Source organism: Prunus mume, linkage group LG8 (assembly GCF_029339155.1).
Source record: "Prunus mume cultivar Tortuosa linkage group LG8, ASM2933915v1, whole genome shotgun sequence".
Lineage (NCBI taxonomy): Eukaryota > Viridiplantae > Streptophyta > Magnoliopsida > Rosales > Rosaceae > Prunus > Prunus mume.
In genome coordinates this window covers 6,584,289-6,605,164 of record NC_142705.1, presented here as the reverse complement: position 1 = coordinate 6,605,164, position 20,876 = coordinate 6,584,289, and the positions used below count along the sequence as shown (strand labels likewise).

The following is a 20,876-nucleotide window of genomic DNA, read 5'->3' as shown; positions in this document are numbered from 1 at the left end:
TATTCAATTAGACAGACGGACAGTACAGAGATTCGTCCATCTATATTGTATTATATATGTAAAGCTGGAGTTTTAAACACCCAAAAAGAAGAGATTACGAAGCTTTTTTTCTTGTGAATCTCTTTGAATATGGAAGCCAAATTGATTTTCCTTTTGTTCAATTGTAGTGTGAACTGATCGGAAAGCAATACAATAACAAAAAAGTGTCACATGATAAGTTAACGTGTTGTTATTAACCGTATCACGATTTATGTATAGTTAAAATCATCTATAAGTAGCTAATTACTACTTATTTTATTTTCGGCCGGCCGAAATTTAGAGAAAACACAATTAGCAGCATTCAGATTTTTGTTTTGTAATGTGTCATATGCATATATATGATCAAACACTTGACAAGGACAATGAGTAGTAGGTCAATGGAAGCTAGGTATGTGCCAATTGCAACCTCCTTCTTCCACAAAATTAGAAGATAGAATAAAGAAAGAAAATTGGGTCACATTCACAGCACTTAAAAGGGTTCAAACTTTCTGTACCATTACACAGAAATTTATACTCCAAAAGGCAAAAGGTATAGAATTTAAAAATAATAATAATGATTCTGATATTGTTGTTGTCACACACAGCCTGTACATTTGTGCCAGCCAAACTTTTGTACCTTCTTTTAAACCTAGACATTTAATTTTAGGTTCACCTATATATTAAAAAATACAATGTTAATGTTATAGTACATAATTTTCAGGTATTTTTTTAAATATAGTGGGCAGCGCAGCCCCAACTTGTATTTTAATGGAAACTTTGTCCCGAACCATTGAGAATGAATTGCTTAGCTACTGTTTTAAGTGACCTACTTCTCACTCTAGGCCTTTGTGGTGGGCATGTCTTTATCCTTTTTAATATTGCCTTATTTTAGCCCACCATATCACATGCTTACCGTCACGCTATCAATAAAATACACTATACACATGTGTAAGGCAAGCCTGTGGTTTTGTCATTGCCTTCCCAAGGTTAACAATGGTACTCAACTTCCAAGGTTTAAAATATTCAATTCAGCTAGTTTAATTATGTTAGACGGATTTGTTTATTTTGAAGTCCCGTTTGATTTATGAGAAAAGAGGCTTAAGAATGAGAAATTAATTGTTTTCCCAGTTTGATAAGTTTATGCATGAAAAATGGTTGTCTGACCAATGTTACTTTCCTTCTTGTTGGAAAATTTGGAAAAACAAGCAACATTGAAAGTGCTTGTGACAGTCAATGGGTTTTAGCCCTTTTATAAGCAGTCTCAAAACATATCCATAAAATTTGACATGTTTCTAAGCAAAACACGTCATTAGAGAAACAGTCCCAAACCAATTATAAAGTTGCCGGCGCACGCTTCTAGGATACACATGTTGTTCATAGGCATCGATAACAACCCGTGAACCAAAGAATCGAAGGTGCCTGCTAAATATTATATATATGCGTTCGGATGAAGAACAGATAAGACGCAATTAGCACAAAATAATATGTTTTATCGGACAAAATTCTGATGATTTGTAAATTCATAATGCAGCGAGGAAGCAAAGTCCAAGAACAGTCAGCCCATGATCAAAGGTTTTTCCTATTTGTCGTCCCCACCACATTCCCCTTCATTATGTCCCCACGATTTTGTCTAATTGGATTGCCAGGCAATCAGTACCCACCGAATGAAACTTTCTCCATATAATTATACATTGACGATGAAAACTTTTAAATGTGGGAGCTATAGTTTCTGTTTTTGCTTTTGGCTAACTGATAATCGCTTCCTACCAATCTTTTTTTTGACTAGACGCTTGGGCAAATAAAACACTCATTCAAATACTTTAACGACCAACACTAAATTTTTAGCTCCACCATTGGGTATATAATTCTCCCTTAACTATGTCGATGTGTCAAGTTTATTGTAGGAAAGTACTATCCTACCACATCATTTTTAGCCTCACATCATTTTTTGATACAAATAATATTGAGAGAGGTTTCAAACACACCGTATGTATATATATATATATATATATATCTTGACCACTTAAGCTACAAGTTTCTTAATTACCACCCTTGCATCATTAAAAATCAACATTTGTTAGAAAAATTGTAAACGATACCTAACATTACGATGAACATTACACGTCTCATAGTTTCCTAAAACTACGATTTATAATCTTAATCAATTATCAAAGTTGACCATTTGAGTCCCGTTTTAGGATCAGGTTCATTATCAAATCTTAGACTTTAAGTATGAAATTCCAGGTGGTTAGAGTTCAATATTTAAGGATGAATTTAATGCTCGTAGTTCATACTCTTATGTATTGGGCTTGGAGCTAGCTCGTAGTATAATTTTCGAGTCATGTTTCGGTTAGTCTCGAATCCCAATTTACCGGTCTTCGGTTATTGGTTATAAATTAGATCAAAGTTCAAGGTTCAATTACCATGTACATAAAGTAGAGTACAAATCTTTAAATTATACCAAAATTGCAAGAATGAAATTAATATTCCTTACCTCTAAGTTGAGAATGCTCATTCTATGTTTGGAGATATTAGAGTGAACATTCTATGTGAATGACTATTCAGAAATTAATTCTAATGAATTAAATACTTTCTAATTCGATATATGTGAGTTAAATCAATTGAACAAAGTACTATATGTGCCTTTTGCACTCACATTCGAACTCTCCTCCCATAAATAGATTAGAGTAATATCAAATAAGTTACAATATCGCAATGATAGGAAAAAAAACCCTAAATTATGAGTCGGGGTGGAGTGGAGTTAACGTGGATTAGTTTAAGGGTACAAATACCATTTCCCATATTTTTCTTTTGCTTTTGAAAACATTATTGCGTTGAGGTGATGAAGTTAACGTGGATTTGAGGGACACACAGAGAGCTATCAACGGGGGTTTGTGCAGGAAAAGCTAAAGTTTACACGTAGCATTAAGGTCATGTGGAGTTTGTTACCGTCGTACAACATTGGGTCCACATGGCAGTTGCCAGAGAGTGGATGTTGAGCTATTAGAATATGCGGTCTTCTTGTTTATTGTTGAGCCTTTAAATGACGCTTTTAGCCTTTTATCCTTCTCAATGACCTTGTCGGTTGATCTTCATTATTATGCCCTGCCTTCCCCAGCTGTCACCTTGTTTTCATCGATATATTTTTTTCACAATAATTATTTACCTATTTTTCGTTTGACTAAGTGTACGTATTGTTTATTTGGAGTGATAAGTGAATTTTTAAAAATTTTGGAAAGCCTAACTTATTTGGTAAACTATAAGAAAATCAGTTATAGTTAAAAATTATTGTGAGATAAAACTATAATAGAAAGCATCTAATGATGTGTTTTTATTTTCTGATTATGCAAAAATTAGTTTCGAATAAACATTAGGGTTAATAATTATAAAGAAATCATTTTCTAATTATGTGGGAATTAATACCAACAACACTTTTAACAAAAAGTTTACTAAACGTCAAACTGCTTTATCTTACAACAAATTTGATAGCTATCATTTTCACACCACAACAATGCCAAACTGGCCATAAATTATAACCTTTTTTTTTTGTCAATCACTAAATAGTAACTACATCCCTTGGAATTAGGTTTTCTTGTTCTTCTTTTGCTTTTATATATTAAATGTTGCTTTAAAAAATCATATAGAGATATTTATTTAAAAACTCATTTTAACATAACATATTATACAAAAGCTTATATAGAGTTTATTTGGAAAAAAAAAACCAAAACTAGCCACTTGTTATTTTATAATTGCTTTTAGCATGTTAAAATTTTATAAAAACCAATTAGAAAATAAGAAATGACTAATTTTGAATTTTTCACTCCAAATAGACCCTGTAGTGTAGACTGTATATGGGCTTTACTTAATGCATTTAGAGGTTTTTGTTTTTGGTCTGATTTATTAACATAGGTTAATTAGAGATTTTGAATGTTTAACTACATTTTACCTTTATATATAGAGATATAGATATAGGTTACCGAAAACAATCTATTCCAAAAAATAAAAAAAAAAAAAATAAAAATTGGCGCAAGTTTTACTCTAAAAGTACCCGCCACCTGGCGAACAGCGCCGTTACCCTCCGGACAGCGTGGTAAAATCGAAAGCGAAGTATGGGTAAATGTGTCTTTGCATCAACACCACTAAATCCCAGCTCGTCTGGCGTGGCGTGTGCGCTCAAGGGCAAAGAGAAAAAGAGAGAGAAAGAGAGAGACTTTGGCTTTGGTGCAAACAATGCACGGACAAACAACACCGAAGCAAGTGAGAGAGATTTTTTAGGATAAAAAATTGGGATGAGGAGAGAGAGGAGAGACAGAAAGAGAAAGACTGATATAGTGTGAGTGAGTGGGAGTTTTCATCAGAGTCTCTCTTTGTCTCTGCTCAGATATTTCCAAAATCCACACAGAGGTTGAGGAGAAAGAGGAAGAGGAGGAAGAAGAAGAAACTCGTTCCGCAAAGCAATGCCTGCAATGCCCAAAATCCGATGCTTCAATTTTGACGTTTCTTTCAGTTTCATGCAATAAATACAGCAAAAAAGAAAAAAAAGAGCCGAGCCAAGCCCTAAAAGTTGCTCAAAATTACAGCACCTGTTGCAGAGAAGGTGAAGCGCTCTCATGGCCTCATATTCATTTGCATTTTTTATTCTTTCTCATATTTGCATTCTCAGATTCTGTACCTTTTAGAGATTTTGCAGGTGCTTTTTCTTTTTCTATTTTCGGCAAGCGGCTTCTTCTTCAAGACGACGGCGAAGAACTGTGAGTTGACGGCGATATATTTGTTTTTTTTTTCCTCAGTATTTTTGAGTTTGTTTCTTCGTGTCAAAGAGATAAAGCAAACTATCTATTTTTTGTTTTGATTTTATACCTATTTTTCGCTTTTGTTTATTTTGTTTGCGTTGAAAAGCAAGTCAAGAAGCGTAAAGGTTAAAAATGGAGATTTCGTTATCTGATATTTTGCGTCTTTTGGATGCAGTTGAAATGCACTCTCAATTGTTCTAAAGCTCCGAAACCTGAAGATCTCCAATGGAAATGCGTTTTCGTTTCTGAAAACCCAGTAATTTTCACTGAGATTTCAAGTTTCAGAATTTTCACTGAAAACCCAGTAATTGCTTGCTTTAGAATTTCAAATTTGGTTCATATCTCGTTGATTAAAGTCAAACCGAAGTGATTATGGTGAAATGCAATCTGTAGCTGTGAGCCTGTGAGGTGTTAGTTTACACAAGTCGAGATTGGTCCATTTTGAAAGGAAAAAATGGCGTCGTCGTGGGACCACTTCGGAGAAATTGCAAATGTGGCTCAGTTGACCGGCCTCGACGCCGTGAGGCTGATAGGAATGATTGTGAAGGCGGCGAGCACGGCGCGAATGCACAAGAAAAATTGCAGGCAATTTGCGCTGCATCTGAAGCTGATCGGGAACTTATTGGAGCAGCTCAAGATCTCGGAGCTTAAGAGGTACCCGGAGACGCGCGAGCCCCTTGAGCAGCTCGAGGAAGCTCTGAGAAGGTCATACATTTTGGTCAATAGCTGCCAAGACCGGAGCTATCTGTATTTGCTTGCAATGGGATGGAACATTGTGTATCAGTTCAGGAAGGCTCAGAATGAAATTGATAGATACTTGAAGCTTGTGCCTCTGATTACTCTGGTGGACAATGCTCGAGTCAGGGTATTGAAATTTTTTTTTTATTCTTTGTTCAATGGTTTTGTTTTTCATGTTATTGTTGTTTTTATTATTGTTTTTGTTTTACTCATTTGCTTTGTGGACAAATTCATGAGTTTGGGTTGCAAGGAATTTGTGATCTTCATTGAATTTGGACCTTTTAGTTAGATTTTCCTTCTTACGGTGATTATGCGCTATCCACTGTTCATCAAAAGTGCTTTTGGGTGCTAGTTGAAGTTTGAACTGCTGAATTTTGCTTTACTTCATTGTTGGATGTCTAATTTACTCACTTGGTAGGCTATCTAATGTTGAAGTGATAAAGATCGCTTACTTTGAGTAGCTGGGATGTCTAGTCTAGTCAGTGCTTTAGTCAGAGCGTTAGATGTTATGTGGCATAGATTGCTTATTTTACTCGCTATGACTTTTGTTTTCCAAGGATGTATAAACTGACATGGATTGGGCACTGAACCTCGACTGGCAGCTTCTGACATATTGGATCACCAATCATGCTTGAAATAAATTCTAAGAATTTGTCATTGTTGTTTGTAATTACGAATTACAGTTAGCACTATATCTCTTCATTAAATTGCATGTACTTCTCCATTTACCTTTTCATTGTCTCCAGATCACAATCTATTATCTACATTATGCCCCACATGTAGAATTAGACTAAATTATTTACTTAAGATTGCTAAATTTGAGCTGTACCTGCTATTCTATAACAGTTTAACCTGATTTAAGTTCATTCGTTCTTCTCGAACTACAGGAGAGACTGGAAGACATTGAAAAGGATCAACGTGAGTACACATTGGATGAAGAGGACAGAAAGGTACAGGATGTGATCCTTAAACCGGACCCCTCAAAAAATGACACTGTAGTGCTGAAGAAAACACTTTCTTGCTCCTATCCAAACTTGGGTTTTAATGAGGCGCTCCAAAAGGAAAATGAAAAGCTTCAACTTGAACTACAACGGTCCCAATCTATTTATGATGTGAGTCAATGCGAAGTAATTCAGCGTTTGCTAGAAGTGACAGAAACTGTCGCTTCAAAGTCTTCCCCCGAAAAAAATAATAAGAAAACAGAGCGGAATTATTCAGATGCCAATAGTGAGAAAGAACCTTCATCTAATGAAAGCTATCAGAAAAGTGAATCTCGCAAAATGTCAAGGTTAGTTTTCTGTTTTTTTTAGTACATTTGTCATTTATGTTTAGTCTAAATAGTGCAGTTAAAATATTACTGTTGCATTTGGTGAATGTAATAATTGGTGATGTACATTTGCTAATTTCAGTCTTGGCACTTCTCAACATTGAATGATCTCCCCAATCAGAATTTTCTGATGAGAGGAGCTATATATGTTGTGCAAGGGATTCAGATTTCCCTATCTGTTTATGCACTCACATCACTGAACTTTTGGGGTCTTTGAAAATATGATTTTGCATTTATCTGTGCAGAAACACATCTTCAGTTTCTTCTGGACATGATTTGCTGTCAACTAGAGGCTCACATCGCCATGAAGAATGGAATACTGATCTACTTGGATGTTGCTCAGAACCGTCTCTGTGTAAGTTCTTTATTCTTTTCGTGTAATGGTGACTTACTGCATAATCAACAAGTTTTATTGCATTAGCATTATTTTAATTTTTCCCTTATGTTCCCTGTGCATCTCAAATTAAGTTATGGGGATATGTATAGTATTAATTTCATATAAATGCTCTAGAATATTATCAGGGTTGGGTGGTCAATCAAGAGCATCATTAGACACTAAGCACTAAAATTGACAAATTGTCCCATATCAAATGTTTAAAGGGAAAACTGTTCTGTATATGCTAAAGTTTTGCAGACTTTTCCTTTGCAGGTATAAAGACATTCTTCTATCCTTGTGGGACGTTTTCTAAAATTGCTTCTGTGGCAACCAACAGGCATATGTGTAAGTTTTATCTGGATTATCTGCACTACATGTTAAACTGTTAATGTACCTCTTAGGAATGGGTAAACAATGTATATCCAGCTAACACCCTTGCTCGCATGCAGCTCCAATTTGCATGTGGTCTGGTAGAGAGAAAACATAGGTGTCCAGCCCCATTCTGCATTGCAGTGAGTTAGAAAGTATCCGGGGAATGGGGAATGAGATGCTTTGAACCCAAAACCTCTTAGAACCAAAGGTCAAATATCGTTTAGACTACTAACTTGGCCAACACATTAAGGAGAAAATGTGCCTACAATCTATATCAAGGTAACCATGACGGGGTTGCGTACTGGAAAGATTTGGAGCCTATTTAACTAAGCTATATCTGAATGCTTCTTTTGCATTTTGTTCAAGTCTTGTACTTTCACGTTATAGAGTTTAAGCTAAATTAAGTAACTGATGGCCTTAGCCTTTGGTACCACCAGTACATTTTTCATAGAATCTCTGACATTACTTTGTTGAAAATGGGGTGATCAAATTGTGATCTGGTCTTTACTATGCCATTGCGATCTTTGGTGTCATAAATCCCTGCTAAAATGACATCTAGACCCTGAATAAATGCCAAATGTGCGTTGATGTTGAATTTGTAGTATAGTCTGGATTGTAGTGATGCCTGATTGGTGTGCTATTAGTTTGCATAGGATGCAGAAAACCAGATGATTTTTGAACAATCCCTATACAAAATATTACATAGTAGTTTTAACGGAATCTCATTTTTCTTTTGATACTGAGTATTGTCATTAATGCGAGTGAATGTCTAAACCCATCCTTTGGATCTAAGGTTTACATGATTCTCTTGTGCTACTGAGTTGTGATGGCGTTATAGTTGTGACGGGGCCATAATTTTGAATGTGCCATGATTTGATTTAGAGAAGACAATATTTTATGGCTTGTCGAGTACATATGTAGAAACTAACTATTTTTTCTTTAATTTAGCTGTGCTCTATGTTTCACATTATTTCCACACTTACTGTTAAACAAAGTTGCAACACTGCAATATTGATTTTCTTTTTGGCCGTTGGGATATTGACATTCTGCACATGGCTTTCGTATACTGTTGGAAACTCATACAGAAATTCTTTTCTATGATTATCAGCTTCAGCAGAAGCATGTAATGAATTGATGGCTTATTCGTTAGTATTGTCTTGCTGTTGCTATACATGCTGCATTCGAAGGAAACTTCGCAAGACGCTGAATATCTCAGTAATTCCTTTCCCAGTTTCCGCACTGAAATTACAATACCACTGTAATTCATCTTCGCCACTGCATATCATGACATGACAAGAACCCACTCTAATCATTCTCCTCTGCTATGCTCTGCTCTTTCTTCTCTTTTTGGCAGGGAGGCTTCATTGATGACTTCCTTTCACATTTTATGTGTTGCTGCTGTGCCCTTGTTCAAGAATGGCGAGAAGTTGAACTACGCGGGATTCCTTATGGTAAGTGCTTCCATGCTTGAGCCTTTGTATCTTTGCTCAAACGTAATCGGTATCTTGTGTATAAAACACAATATTATGATCTCTAATCTCATCCCCTTCATTGCTTCTAAACCAAATATGCAAAGTGTTTGATATACAACCAACTTGCAGGTGCTGAAAAGACAAAAATAAGCCCGCCGCCCTCACAGTACATGGAAACCTAACTGATAATGGAATTTTGAGATTCATCCACTTTGAACGCCATATGTAGAGGTAATGGCTAGTTGCCATTGTTACAGGAAAACTTTGGGGGAGTTTATGTCGCACTAATTTTCCCATATGTAAATTAGCGCTTTTTAAAATTTAAATTTTATTCAGCACATTGTGTATCATAGACTTTTGCTTTTCTTTTTCGAAAAATACTATAGAAGTGCTTGATTTTACCAATTTGTTTTATATGATTGTTTTTCCTTCTTTTCTTTTGCTTTGTGACTTTGCTTTTTCCACATTTAACCAATAGGATTTATAGATCCACATTTGTGGGTTGCTTAAAGGAGGTTTGGTGTTGGTCATAAAATTATCACAAAATCTCCTCTTTAAGTATTACCTGAATATTATGCATGCATTTGCAACCAGATACATAGAAAACGATCACAGCGTCTTTGTTTTGCAGTCAGTAGGGCCCGGCCATGTGTTAGAGAGAGCAACTCCACCAATCTCATTTTCATTGGAAAATAAATTGGGAATTCTGTTTATTCAATTATCCTTATCAATTCTGGCAATCAAATATAAACTTAATAGTGGTTGTTACTAATTACCAACAAAATAAAATAAATACAAAAGGGTTTAGCATAGTGGGAAAGGACATTGACTTGTAGATTAGTGGTTTTATGTTCAAATTTCTATGACATCATAATAGTGTGTGTGTGAGAAACTCCTCTCCTTAGAGCACCTCCAACGAGGGCCTTTGCTAGGGCAAGAGGCAACCCTAGCTCGAAATGGACCTCCAGCGCAAAAGATGCAGCCCGGGCAAGCTCAAGGGTAGATCTTGCCTGGCTTCACTGAGCGGTGACGTCACGTGATGTCAACGAGCAAAAAAAGAAAAAAAAAAAAAAAAAAAAGGAAAATTTTCAATTTTTTTATTAAAAAAAATACCAAAACATTATGGATGTTTTCCCTATAAATACATACAATTTTATTCACTTTCCCTATAAATACATAACAAGTTTATATTTTGTTGCATATTCCTTTTTTTTTCTTGCACTTGCTCTAGCCTTTTAGGGTGGAACAAAAAAAGGTAAGACTGCCACTATTCATGTGAATAGTAGCAGCCCTTGCCTTGCCTTTGTCTTAGCTTTAGCCTTTTGGGATGGACATGCCCTTAATTTAGACTATTGCTTATACTAAAAAAAACAAAATAAAATAAATGGGATTCACATAATTTCTCTTACTATAAAAATTGTATTGTATCACATTTTCTTTATACTATCGTTAGGCAAAGAGATTCGAATTTAGAATTTCTTCCACAATTGAAGGGAAAATTTACGATTTCACCCACCGTTTAGAAGAGAAATACAACTGAAACTAAATCAATGACTCGTTCTTACCAACAGAACTTTAGTTCAAGGTTTACCCGTAATTTTACCCATAAACTTCTTGCTTGGCCCAATCCACATTTCTGAAGTTTCTTTTTGGTACGCACTTTTTTGAAGTTGTGGATTTCTGTCTCGCTACTTTTGTTTTGAAGGTTCTAAAGGAAGGGATTAAGAATAATAACCTATTGCGTTATAGGTGTCGATGGCCTAATTGCTTTTCCGCCAGAAAGCTACCAAGTCCAATCATGCGCAAAAAGTAATTTTATAGCACAAATCAAAATAATTGAGTTGAATTTTACACCATAAGAATACCTTTTCCTCATTTTAGGCATGCCATACTTGCATTAGGCGTGCCAAATCTTTTGGTTTAATATATCGCTACATTTTATATAAAAAAACAGTATACCTTTACCAATTTTGACAATTATAACTATAAATCTTAAAATTAAGATAATAAATCTGGTTCATGATGAATACTTAGATATGAATGTGTGACAAACGGATTAGTTAAAGTTTACTTTGAGTTTTTGTTCTTTTGTATTTCGTGGTTGTACTTGTATTGTGAATTTTTTAACTAAGATTTTACTTTTGTTCATAATATTCATGTTTGGATTGTAAATAGATGTTTTTTTTTACTATTCATTGTATATTTTGTTAAATTTCAATATTAATATTCACCAACTTAATCATCTACATAGCATGACGAAGTTTTATCACAAAAGATCTTGGTGATATTAGTAATGGAACTCGACTTATATTCTTCAACATGCCTCACCATGTGGGACCATCGTACGTGAAACCAAATCCACATCGGAGTCAAACATTCAAGCCTAACACGTGAACACCAAATATTGAGTTAGGGTAAACATTCAAGTCTAACATGTGAACATCGCATTTTGGGTAAGGGGTAAGGGTAAAGACCCAATTAATCAACTCGCTCTGATACAAAATGTGTTAACTCTAAATAAATTAGGAAATAAATCTAAATTACAATAAGAAATAAATATTAATTACAATAGGACTAAATAAATAGATAAGAACCAAAATCGTAACTAAACAAGGACTCACAAACACATTTATTACTTTATTAATAAAGTGTCTTAATAAAAAAAAAGTTATGGTCAATTTATTCTTTTTTTCATTTTTTTGTAATAATAATATTGACTTGCAAAACTAAATCAATAGTTGCGACCGACCGCGGGAAATTGGTAATACCTTTCCAATTTGGATACGCACCCCTCTCCAATTCCTATTGGAATGGGTTTCCCAAAAAAAATAATAGCAAAAAGGGCCTATAAATGAAGGTGTCTCATATTTCTGAGAATTTATCAAAAAAGCCAAAATTTACTCTCCACTTCAAAAATGTCAGTTTTTATAAAATCTTTCAAATATAGCCAAAAACTCATATAAATAGACACAAATACCCTTAAAAATTAAAACCAACATAAACCTAAAAAGCAAAACTACACACAAAATTTAGATTCGCACGCACGTTTGTAGTCTTTGGTTGAACTACTGCTGAGCACCCACATCTGTAGCCTTTAGTCTGAAGCAATTCCAACACTCTCTAATTCAACTTACCGATCTGTAATCTCAGGTTTGCTTTTCTTTCTTTCTCTCCTTCCATCTTTGTTTTAATTCCATGGTTTTCTGTTGGCCACTTGAAATAGTTTATTCAACATATTAATTTTGTTTGTTGGATTGGATTTGAAGATAAAGAACTTATTAATTGTATTTCTTTTTCGATTTGGATGAATAAAGTATTTCCAATTTGGGTCTGCCTAGATAATTGTAAATTGAATTAGGGAGTATTGAGGCTATATAAACGTGTTGCCTATTTGTATGGTTATTAAGTTCCTGATCAACTCCCATAGAGACACTCCTCATTTCATGCAATGACGATGCTTTGTACAAATTTGATTATATGACCTTTATGTGCGAAAGAAATAGTTTTTGAATGAGTTGAATATTCAAAACATAATTATTGAATACTAGTGTCTCTAATATAAGTTTTTAAGTTTCTTGGTCCTATTTATGGATATTTCCTCTCAGGTTGCTGCGATAAACACAGCAATGACAGCTCTCACAAAGACAGTTGGTGTGTTCCCGAAGTCTTTGATAACAAAGTCTTTGCACATAGATTCAATACTTTGATAACATATTTTCATTTATCCTATCTCGACGTCTTTGCACATAGATTCAATACTTAACCATTTAACGTCACTTGAGAAGGAAGGTGAACAACTTGTTTTATCAGCAAAGCTATAGTTCAAGGTAAAGTACAGACCCTGCTGGAGAAATTGTAGACCTTGATAGCATAGGATCTCTTTGTAGATGTTGATTCTCGGGCCTTTTTTTTTTTTTCCATTAGCATGATCTTTCTTTTTAAGTTTATGTGGGTTTTAATTTTTAAGGGCATTTGTGTCTATTTAAGTGAATTTTTAACTATATTTGAAAGATTTTATAAAAACTGACATTTTTGAAAGTGAGGGATAAATTTTGGCTATTTTTGATAAATTTCCCATATCTCTTGCCCATCTCACTCTTCGTCTATTTGTTATGTTATTGCGAAAGCAAAATCACTCACTAACCAGAAACATAAAGCGGTCTCTCTCTCTCTCGCCTTCGAGCTTTCTAGGGATATAGAAAACCGGTGCTGTTTCGAAACCCATCCATCGTCATAACTATCATGTCGTCGTCGTCGAAGAAGATCACCCTGAAGAGCTCTGATGGCGAATCGTTCGAGGTTGAAGAGGCGGTGGCTCTCGAGTCGCAGACCATCAAGCATATGATCGAGGACGATTGCGCCGACAACGGCATTCCTCTGCCCAACGTGACGAGCAAGATCTTGGCCAAGGTTATCGAGTACTGCAAGAAGCACGTCGACGCTGCCAAGCCTGATGAGAAGATCTCCGAGGATGATCTCAAGGCTTGGGATCAGGACTTTGTCAAAGTTGACCAGGCAACCCTATTCGATCTCATTCTGGTACGTTAAAAACTAATATTGATTTGCTTATTTGTCGCGATTGTTTTGTTCGAGTATAGGGTTTCGGAAATTGGGGCGTGGATTAGGTTAGGGTTTCCGAATTAGGGATTGGGTTCAATCTTGTTTGAATTTTGGATATGTTTTTATCTTTAGAGATTAGGTTTTTACTCAATTAGATGTTTTCCATGATGATTGGGTTGGTGATGCTGCGATTAAATTGATTTGGCTTTCTGTTCGGGATTTGATTCGGGAGTGTTTGTTAATTTGAATTCTTTACTGATGCGATATCTTAATGATGAAAATTTGTGCATGTACAGCAACTTCTTCAAGTATGTACTGTGCATATTTTGAAGTTGAGATAAAGATGCGATAGCTTCATAAATTTTGTTGCCTTCTCTACTAATATTTTTTTGTGTTTCTATAGAAGTTGAGATAAAGTTCACTAATATGAGAACTGTCTCTTGAGGTGCTAGTATGTAGATTGTGGTAACAATTAACTAGTTTTCTTTGTAATGTTATTGTTCTAGTTCAGCTAATTGGATTATGAATGTTATGTATATGCATGTTCTGAAACTACAGTAATTTGGTAATTTTTTTAATTGTTAATGGGGGTGGCTAGAAAGTCTGACATAGCTGATTGCTGAAGCTTACCTTGAATATTTTTCTAACATATTGCGATATCTGTTCACAGGCTGCAAACTACTTGAACATCAAGAGCCTGCTGGACCTGACATGCCAGACTGTTGCCGACATGATCAAGGGGAAGACCCCGGAGGAGATCCGAAAGACCTTCAATATCAAGAACGACTTCACCCCGGAGGAGGAGGAGGAAGTTCGTCGCGAGAACCAGTGGGCATTTGAATGAATGTGTTTCTTTAGTTGGAACTTAAAACAGTGGCATACCCTATCATGTATTCTAGTTAATCAACTGACTTCTTATCATTATCTGGTTTTAAGTACTTTTTATGGAAGTTGTGAGTCCTTTTAAATTGTAGATAAAACTTGGATTCTGGTATTGATAGTGGTTCGTTTCGTTCTGCTGTCAATCCTACTGTCAGTTTACTATTATGAATCAAATCTTTTGCTGCCATTAAGTTGATTTCTGTCGTTTCTCTAGCTGAAAAGGGAGATTTTCATTGGAGCGCAACTGTTATGTATGCTGTCCATGGATTTTTGGGAACTTATCAAAACCAGTGACTTGATGACAGACAGAATGCCACAAAAAGTTAGAAAAAATTTCCGTAGCTTTGTTAAGAATGTCAACCCCCATAGAAATAAGGAACAAAGAATCTAACCTAAAAGAAAAAGAGGACCACACTACACTTTTAACCAAAAAAATATTTTGACTAGAGACCCGAAAAAGAAGAAAATGATTGAAAGCAACGCTTTCATTACAAATACAAAATCACTTAATATCCCTGTACCCAAAAGAAGAATCCATTGATTAACGTTTGTTTTTTCTTGTCTGAGCTATTCATTGATACCTCTCTCTTACAGAAACTCAATTTTCATCTGAGCATTCCCCATCTCGTTAGAAGGAGGGATCACACGGCTGCTTTGGCTCAGGCCGTGCCCAGCATTTACCCTCTTATTCGCTTGTGTGTCTGTAGTCATTGCTGTTAAAACTCAACATTAAACAAGCTCAACTTCTTAGCCACTCATTCATCATAATGCACAATTCTCCTGCCAATGTCGACCAACTCTGAAATTATGGACAATTTCATTCAACTCCACAAGATTGCATCCAGGCATTCTTCCAACCTTTTTTTCTTTCATCATCTCTTTCACCCAAGCAACATCCTCCCATCGACATGCCACAGCATAGACGTTCAGCAGCAAGCGATAGTATGCAATGTTTTCAGGTTCCTTGTCAATGAGGGACTTTGCAATTTGTTCTCCCATTGTGATACCTCCTTGAAAACGACATGAACCAAGCAAATTAGCCCATGCCAAAGATTCCGATGACAAGTCCTCAGCAATCTCTGGCATGTTCTTAATTATTTCCTCTGCCTCCTGGATAAGCCCCGCACCAGCAAAAGCATTAGCCATGCACCAATAGTGTGCAAACTTGGGCTTTACGCAGAATACATTAATCATTTGGCCGAAGTAATCTGCGGCTTCTCTTACAAGTCCAGTACGGGCACACGCACAAAGAACGCCTATGAATGTAATTTCATCTGGGATAATTCCTCCTCCATCATCATCTGGCCTCGAACTCCCCTTTGCAGGGATGGTTTCACCATCTTTTGATTTCATTCTCCCCACCATTTCTCTATATAGGTTAAGTCCATCTTTAGGATTTCCATGGATGCAATGCCCCAAAATCATTGCATTCCAGCAAACCAGGTTCCTATTCGCCATGCTCTCAAATACTCTGCACGCCACTTCCACCCTTTTGCATTTACAATACATATCAATCAAAGCTGTGCTGACCACTATGTTAAACTCAAATAATTTCCTAATTAAATATCCATGAACTGATCTTCCTTCATTCAGTCTAGCCGACCGACCACATGCCGCAAGCATATTCGCCATGGTAGTGCTGTTCCCCTTCAATTCCATGCCCATCATTTTCCTAAACAGCTTCAATGCACACCCCGGCTTCCCACCCTTCCAATACCCACCAAGCATAACATTCCAAGATACCACATTTCTCTCTGGCATTTCATCAAACAATCTATGAGCAACGTCCAAATCACCGAATCTAGCATAGCCGTCGAGAATTGTATTCCAGGATACCAGGTCCCTTTCGGACATTTCATCGAACACCATTCTAGCAAGCTCAACTTTCTCACTACTACAATACATGTGAATCAAAGAGTTCTGCACTTGCAGCACAGAGTCAAGCCCATGCTTAACCACCTGCCCATGGCATTTTCTCCCAGATTCAACAGAACCCATTTTAGCACAAGACCCAACAAGGGGCACAAAAGTATAGCTAGTGGGAGCAAATCCATTTCTCATCCATTCGAAATAGACCACCAAAGCTTGGTCGGGCACTGAACTAACTGAGTACGCTTTAATTACCGTATTGACGCAAAAAGTACCAGGAAAATCAATGTACCTGAAGATCAATATTACATAATCGACATCTCTGAAATCAGAATAGCTCTTAAGCAACTTTCTGGCCCAAAACGAATCGAAAAGACCCCGTGTGATCAAATGGGCATGGATTTGGGTGATCTGGATCAAATTCTTACACGCATCGAGAAGCGAAAAAATATGGCGGTTAAGGGAGGGTTGGAACGAAGAAGAAGAAGAGCAAAATGGGGAGGATGATACAGAAAGATTGGGTTTTGATGGGTTATAAGAGAGATGTCTGAAAATGGAGCTCCTGAAGGGAAAAAGTTCTCGTCTTGAAATCCTTGCCATTCAATAGGGATAGGGTGTCGAACGAATCGTTCCGAACTCCACTGGGTTTTCGCCATTAACGCACATTGGCAATCTTCTCTTTGCTTTAGCGTGGCTTTCAGGCTGCTGCTTCTTTTGGAGGCGGGCAGTGAGTTTCATTGGACCAAAACGCGGCGTTTTAAACCATGACGTCAGGTTCACGGGTTTTGTTTGTACTTGGGTAAATTACTTAAATAGTCCTCAAATTTGTATTCGATTTACATTTTGGTTCCTAATCTAAATTAATTGTTCAAATGGTCCACTAACTTTTTATTAATCAGCCCCTTGGTCCCAATGTTACATTTTCTGTTAAATTTAGTCATGTGAGCAGCATATACTATATTTGTGGGGATAAATAAGACTTTTGACCTATGTATCATTCCTTTATCACTACTGTATCACTATATATCACTACTTTATCACATATTTGGGGAATATAGGATTATTATGGACGGTTTTACACTTACATTTGACGGCAACATTAACATAATGTAACGGTAGGATCAATGAGGCGATTAATATAGAGTTGATGGATCATTTGAATGAATAATTTAATTGAGGGACCAAAATATAAATTGAGTTTAAATTTAAGGACCATTTGAGTAATTTACCCTTTGTGCTTTCACCAAAACGGTGCGTAGCAAGGAGGGGTAATGCGTCTTTAGGGAGAGCCTCTCCAGACTCGAGAGGGAGGTTGGCTCAGAAAAGAAAAACGGAGTTGAGAGAAATGAAATGGTGAGAGGAAGCATTAAACTTCTCAAGGATGCTGGGTCTGGACTCAGCAAGACCCTCTCTGAGATCCTCGTCTGCCCGCTTTCCAAACAACCTCTAAGGTCAAATGCTCATCTCTCTATTTTCTATTCTTCTCATTTTTTATATTTTGTTTTTTGTGTGGTAATTTTAGTTGATTAAATTGGCTTGTTTGTGGGTTATTTGGTAGGTTTTGTGAGGAAACGAATTCCCTTGTTAGTGATTCAATTGGTGTCTCCTTTCCTGTGAGTTCCAATTCTAATTTTGAAGCAGCAATTGAGTTTTTTTGTTGTTGGTTTCACTTCAGTTAACCATTATGCTGAAAATTTTGGTAAATCCAGTTTTCTCTGAAGTAACAATCACAGGGCTGCATAAATTCTGTCTATTTGGTTTTTGTTGAGTTTATGCAACATGGGAATAATTTACATTAAAAGACCCTATTGTCTCTGTGAGAATTGATAAGGCTCTTTTACTTTGCTAGAGGTTATCTTCAGAGTTGAGCGTGAATGATCGTCAAACATTTCATATTTTCTATATGTTTTGCCTTTATAGCTGATGTCCTGTATGATTCTTTCTTGTACTGATCATTTGATAGATAAAGGATGGGATTCCATGCTTAGTACCAACAGACGGCAAGGCCCTTGACCTTGAGGCCGATGAAACAATAAAACCCGAAGATGCTGTGACATCATCAGCCGAACACGAGGCAAATTGAGGAGTCCGTCACTAGGTTGAATTTTGAGACTTGTGGTATTGTCACAAAGTGAGTTACAATTGCAAATTCTCATATGTGTCTCCTTTTAAAAGCTTTTTTGTTGAACTGAGTTCTTCATTAATAGTAAGCAGATGGAAAGGTCACATGATTAAATTTTCTTAAAGTGAATTCTTATTCCATTTGTGAGGAAATTGCCTGAGGAATTTTGTATGGCTTGTGACCCGATAACTTACGAATGATTTCTGTGCTTTATTATCTGAGAGGAATTCTGTTAGGGATGCTCTGGGAGATTTCTTCCAAGATGAAAAATTATACTAAGAGCTGCCTGTCATGAATATTATTGTTTGGCTGAATAATTCATTTATCATTTCCATGGCTGCCATGTGTTAATCTCTGTTATTAGCTGCTGTTAAAAGGATGAAAGGTTTATCTGTTGTCTAAAATGCTTTCCAATGGCTTTTGCTTTTGGTTGATCTTTCACAGACTCGCATTTCTATGTGCTATGTTTTGGTGTCTAGGTTTTACCAGCTAGGTGTGGGAATTAAGACTAAGAAGACTTGTATTCGTTTCTGAGAGACATATAAGGTTGCTATGGTAGCTGGTTATCTTCTGTCACACCCCACCCACACCTCGCTTGCTTCAGCTTCACTCTCCCGAGTCCCGGCCCTTGCGGTTATGAAAATGTCTACTTTACTTCATCAGAGTCTCTCCTAGCTCTATTATGCTTGTGTCAGACAAAACACATCATGTTTTAAGCTGTTGGATGAAAATCAAATGATTTTATGATAGACTTAAAACCTAAATCTGCCCTGTATGCATGAAATCTATTCTATATAGTACATACATGATACATTACATACGTAGCTCTCCTTGGCCTACATGACAGCGTAGCTCTCCTCCTCCCTTACCCTTTAAACTATCTGTACCGTTGCCCAGTTAGAAATCCAAGCCTTGAAACACCTTACATTCATTTTCCAACAATACCTAAGCGACGTGTCCAAATGTTAAGTAGCATTTGTTTGACACTTACTAGTGTGTAAATTTTTGAAAAGTAATGAATGATTTTTCATTCCTTCAACTTCAATTTCCTCATCTAGTTTGCCCTTATCCAATTTTGCTCTCAAGTTGACTCTCTACGCAATTTATGAGTTGTCCAACTGCTGAAACGCCAAGAAACTCTTGGTACGCACGCAGAGCAAGCTTTTGCGCCCTTTGGATAAAAGCCAACTATAAAATAAAGTGATTCTTGGAGAGAGAGAGAGAGAGAGAGAGAGTATTCTTCTTCACCAAAAAAGAAAAAACTAACAAAGCATAGCCCTATCTTGGGCTCTTCATGACTCATAAAAGGATAAAACATGCCCCAAATTAGCTAGATAGTCAGCAGACTTGTTTTGCTTTTTATACCATGCAATCTTCAATGAAAGAGGTGTGTACCTTTGGAGAAGAACTTATATGTAACAGGATGCCAAGAAGAACTTATATGTAACAGGATGCCATCAGTATTCCAAACTTATCACACATTTGTCATGTCGAAAAGTTAAAACACATGACAATGACCATTAGTTCATAATCGCTTGTATCCTAGGGCAGGTAAAATTTTCTTGTACCTTTTGGATTTGGGCACACACCCCCTTCCAATTCATAATTATAATAGGTTTCAACCAAGCTGTTACGAACCGAGCTCACGGCCTATGATCTCTGATTGTTGGGCCAAGTCCATTGTACCACGAAGGTGGGCTTCAAAGCTCGACCATCCTCGTCTTGGGCTCGGGGTTCACTATTTGGGCCACAAATGTGGTCAGATACACTTATGCCACATCATTTCTTGTGAGGCCCAAGTGGAAAATTTCAGGTATAAACCCTTGACAACAAGCGGAAAGGTTATAATGAGGGCTTAAAGTGAGGAGGTTATTTGAGGAGGTTAAATATCACCATCAACAAATGTAAAAAATCATGAGACTTAAATATTTTAAATGTTTTGACGGTCGGATCGGTCTCCTCAAATAACCTCCTCACTTTAACTCCTCATTATAGAAGCTCCTGACAACAAGAAGGTAGAAGAAACAGACGCTGAGCAACAAAACTATCTTGAAGATCACATCGTCATTGAACGAAAGATGCAGATTCAGCGGCCCAAACTTGAAGGCAGACCCCAAGAACTTCCACCTCAAAACTCCACGACTCTTTCTTCATCCTCTCAAAGAATAACCACCTCTTCTTGCCCACCGTATGGAAGAAGAGAAATTCAGTCATGCCTGCCTAAAAGTCCAATATACCCTTAACGACAACATCACGTGCCATTTACATGGTCAAACTCCACGGATTTTGTCATGGTATGATTTAATTGCAACTACTTGTTAGTTAACGGATGTAATTGCCTATAAAA

General features: G+C 36.5%; 4 protein-coding genes across 12 annotated transcripts; 3 read left to right on the top strand and 1 right to left on the bottom strand.

Moving 5' to 3' along the window:
* Window positions 1-4,185: 4,185 nt before the first annotated feature.
* On the top strand, window positions 4,186-9,501 carry MCA1 (PLAC8 family protein). 8 transcript variants are annotated; one of them, XM_089042787.1, is made up of 10 exons: window positions 4,239-4,615; window positions 4,709-4,769; window positions 4,987-5,067; window positions 5,205-5,676; window positions 6,437-6,837; window positions 7,122-7,231; window positions 7,526-7,597; window positions 8,733-8,839; window positions 8,979-9,075; window positions 9,226-9,501. In XM_089042787.1, the coding sequence occupies exons 4-10, from the start codon at window positions 5,266-5,268 to the stop codon at window positions 9,276-9,278; spliced, it is 1,251 nt and encodes a 416-aa protein (XP_088898913.1). In that variant the 5' UTR covers window positions 4,239-4,615; window positions 4,709-4,769; window positions 4,987-5,067; window positions 5,205-5,265; the 3' UTR covers window positions 9,279-9,501. The 8 variants fall into 8 exon arrangements, 5 of the variants coding, with proteins under 5 accessions (XP_088898912.1, XP_008242040.1, XP_088898913.1 ...); XM_089042786.1 differs by having other exon boundaries at window positions 4,186-4,615; window positions 4,698-4,769; window positions 4,987-5,676; XR_016122689.1 differs by having other exon boundaries at window positions 4,190-4,615; window positions 4,987-5,676; window positions 8,733-8,882.
* A 3,654-nt stretch (window positions 9,502-13,155) lies between these two features.
* LOC103340397 (SKP1-like protein 1A) lies at window positions 13,156-14,734 on the top strand. The gene is made up of 2 exons (XM_089042785.1): window positions 13,156-13,635; window positions 14,327-14,734. Exons 1-2 carry the CDS (start codon window positions 13,339-13,341, stop codon window positions 14,498-14,500), a joined length of 471 nt encoding a protein of 156 aa, XP_088898911.1. The 5' UTR covers window positions 13,156-13,338; the 3' UTR covers window positions 14,501-14,734.
* A 127-nt stretch (window positions 14,735-14,861) lies between these two features.
* LOC103340398 (Pentatricopeptide repeat (PPR) superfamily protein) lies at window positions 14,862-17,121 on the bottom strand. The gene has a single exon (XM_008243813.3). It carries the CDS (start codon window positions 17,005-17,007, stop codon window positions 15,301-15,303), a length of 1,707 nt encoding a protein of 568 aa, XP_008242035.2. The 5' UTR covers window positions 17,008-17,121; the 3' UTR covers window positions 14,862-15,300.
* Window positions 17,122-17,684: 563 nt separating this feature from the next.
* On the top strand, window positions 17,685-19,353 carry LOC103340399 (uncharacterized). Of its 2 annotated transcripts, XM_008243816.3 has the most exons (4): window positions 17,685-17,858; window positions 17,966-18,020; window positions 18,371-18,538; window positions 19,009-19,353. In XM_008243816.3, exons 1-3 carry the CDS (start codon window positions 17,758-17,760, stop codon window positions 18,488-18,490), a joined length of 276 nt encoding a protein of 91 aa, XP_008242038.2. In that variant the 5' UTR covers window positions 17,685-17,757; the 3' UTR covers window positions 18,491-18,538; window positions 19,009-19,353. The 2 variants fall into 2 exon arrangements, with proteins under 2 accessions (XP_008242038.2, XP_008242037.2); XM_008243815.3 differs by lacking the exon at window positions 19,009-19,353 and having other exon boundaries at window positions 17,686-17,858; window positions 18,371-18,865.
* Window positions 19,354-20,876: the final 1,523 nt, after the last annotated feature.